Source organism: Galeopterus variegatus, unplaced genomic scaffold (genome assembly GCF_000696425.1).
Source record: "Galeopterus variegatus unplaced genomic scaffold, G_variegatus-3.0.2 Scaffold8188, whole genome shotgun sequence".
NCBI classification, from domain to species: Eukaryota; Metazoa; Chordata; class Mammalia; order Dermoptera; family Cynocephalidae; genus Galeopterus; species Galeopterus variegatus.
This window is the reverse complement of record NW_007734299.1, coordinates 56,933-59,834: the sequence shown is the minus strand read 5'-3', so window position 1 is coordinate 59,834 and position 2,902 is coordinate 56,933. Positions and strand designations below refer to the sequence as shown.

General features: G+C 43.4%; 1 protein-coding gene across 1 annotated transcript in view; it reads right to left on the bottom strand.

Moving 5' to 3' along the window:
• The window catches only part of LOC103608233 (disintegrin and metalloproteinase domain-containing protein 19-like), a gene marked incomplete at both ends in the record, with an annotated part of 81,063 nt that overhangs the window by 35,486 nt on the left and 42,675 nt on the right, over positions 1-2,902 (bottom strand). Inside the window, one exon of the mRNA XM_008592684.1 lies at positions 2,503-2,579. Coding sequence (XP_008590906.1) covers positions 2,503-2,579 — 77 coding nt within the window. The remainder of the gene's footprint in view (positions 1-2,502; positions 2,580-2,902) is intronic.

Sequence of the window (2,902 nt, the reverse complement as noted above, 5' to 3'; positions counted from 1 at the left end):
GACCAAGGTTAAGGTATAATCACAGTGAGTGTGAGCCCCACATTTCTGAGGACAGAGCTGCTATAATATAATGGTGATCCATCAAATAGATCATTATGAATGATTTATTGTATACCTTTGAAAGACTTTCTATATAATTAAATTTGCCAGACATTAGTACATAAGATACTATGCAAAAATTAAAAGAATCAGTTAGACCTATGTGCACCAAGACAAAATGTTAAGTTGGAAAAAAATTATAGAATTATATGTATAGGGTAGTCTCATTTGTGTATATATATATTTGTACATATATATGTATATGCAATTATGTATTTCAATTATGTATACCCCCAGCAAATTACAGAAGGGGGATGGGATTGGTCAGAAAGTAGGACAGGATAAAGAACTTCCACTTTTTTTAGTTTATACACTCCTGTATGATTTCAATGTTTAACACTAAACTTGTATTAGTTATATACAATAATTTTTAATAAGCATTTTCTTTAAAAATAGAAAACTTACCAGTCAAGTACCCCTCCTGCTGATAGTGAGCAGGGAACACACACAGATACCCCTCGTGTCTCCCAGAAAACACAGGCTCAGTGAAAGACACCTCACCCAATACTGTCTAGATTTCCTCACAAAATCACTCTGTACATATATAATGTGTTAGTTTGCAAAGCATTCATGTATTCAAGAAGCTGTGTAAACATATGGAGAATGGGTACTTAATCTGAGACAGGCTTGTGGGGTACAGACACCTGACCATAAGATATGATATACCACATCTTTTTATTGGTATAGTTTATAAGAATCTATAGATAGCTTCCACCCAATTCTTAAAGGAGTTAGGGGTCCAAATAAGATTGCAAAGCATTATATTACATATCTATGTTCGTTTTTGAAAAGAATATTTCTAAAAGAATACACAAGAATCTGTGTAACAATGGCTGCCTCTGAAAAGGGGGGATATCTAGAAATCTGGAGTGAGAAAGAGACCTCTCTTACATTGTACACCTTTTGTACTATTTGAATTTATTTTTTACTATGACTGTGTATTACTTCTTCAATTAAAGTAACTGCTTTGGAGAGAAGAGGGGTCCCAGCAACTATCTAGGAGCTCAGCTGAATGCCTCTGTCCATGTAACATCGGCCTGAAGGTCCACCTGGTATAAACCCTACCATCTTCTCCAATCACAAGGCGCATGTTTCCAGGAGAGAAGAACAATCACTATGGAGATTTTCCATTGCAGCATCGCTTTGTGAGCCTTGAGGGGAGACTTGAGTTTGAACCATGGGTTTGAACACCACCACTGCTGCAGCTGCTCCTTCTCCAGAGTACAAATGCAGCCATCTGGCAAGAGTCTCCAGCTCTTATATCGGTCCGACCCACAGCCTTGCTTTCTCAAGGTGCACAGTGAGAAGGCTGGGAAAATAAGGCAGCTGGACCCCAGCAGACGGAAGCATGTAAAACAGAAACACATGGACTGCTCACCCGGTTTCCCCCTGTCAGCACGGCTGCTGGAATGATTTACAAGAGGCCAAGCCAAGTTCCCACTGCTCCAGACAGAGGGGATGGAGCAAGAGGCAGAGAGAAGCAGGTCACACCTGCATGTTTCCTTTCCTCCTTCTGGGGACAGGCTTTGTTTACTTGCAGAGTGCAGGTGGCACTGGCTAGGCCTGTAAACACCACTGTGAGGCCAGTTGGCTTGGCTCAATCAGGTCACTTGAGTGGGGGATGCATCAAACTCTGTTATCACCTCCTAGCCCTGCAGGTGGCACTGGCTAGGCCTGTAAACACCACTGTGAGGCCAGTTAGCTTGGCTCAATCAGGTCACTTGAGTGGGGGATGCATCAAACTCTGTTATCACCTCCTAGCCAAAGCCTGTTTCCTGCCTAATTCCCTCTGGCCTTACAGAGGAGACATGGCTCAATTTATAAACAGACACTTGGGACCTGAAGCATGAGGGACCTTCGATTTGCATGGAAGCCTGAGTAAATCTTAGCATGATTTCACTATTATAAGACAATACAAATCCTGTATGTTTGTAGAGTGCTGTACAATTAACAAAGCTCCTAACAATCTTCTTTCCTGCAGAAACCACAATAAAGACTCTTACTCACATTTCTCCTCCTAACCACCCCCAGTGCTTTCCCGTGTGCCCCCCCTTTCCCACCCCCCATGCATAGCATGCCCCTCCTCTTTCTGTGAGTATAACCATCTGTTCAATGGCAGTCATCTCCTGTGCTTGCCTTACCATACCTAAATAAAAATAAAACTTATACTTTAAAACATCAAGTTCTTCAGGAAAGTTAAGCTCAAGCCCAGTGAATTTGTGGACCATCCAGGATTTCCCTAGTCCTTTCCCTCCCAGGCTCGGCCCTTCTCAGCGCTGGCTTGCACACTCTCTCAATAGGCTCCATTCCAAGGTCCTCGCCTTAGGCTAGCCCTACTTGCCTTGAAAATTCCATTCCTGGGGAGAATGTGACCTGCCCCCCTGCAGCTTCAGGGGCTCTTACCTAATTCCCCGGCATGCACTGAGTGTGACGCTGGACTGTTCCGCCTTCCTCACCGTGCCATGGTAAAAGCAGTGATCCTAGTAAGGAGAAAGGAAGAGGTCAGCCAACGCACACTGATAAGCCTGGCAATGTTCATGTCTCGTGAAGGTGATGGAGGATTCATAGCTGACTGTGTATCTACCCTAACCCTGTAGCACCTTACAACATACAAGGAGCTTTCCAAGCCACCATTTTATTTGGTTCTCATAATAATCCTAGGAGGTGGGGCAGAGCAGATGTCATTGTTCACATTGAACAGATGAAGCTGAGGCTCAGAGGAGCAAAGAGATTTGCTGAAGGTAAATCTCCCCACCAGTTGGAGAACCCAGGATTTTCAGATCAAGTTCAGAGCTCTTTCCAT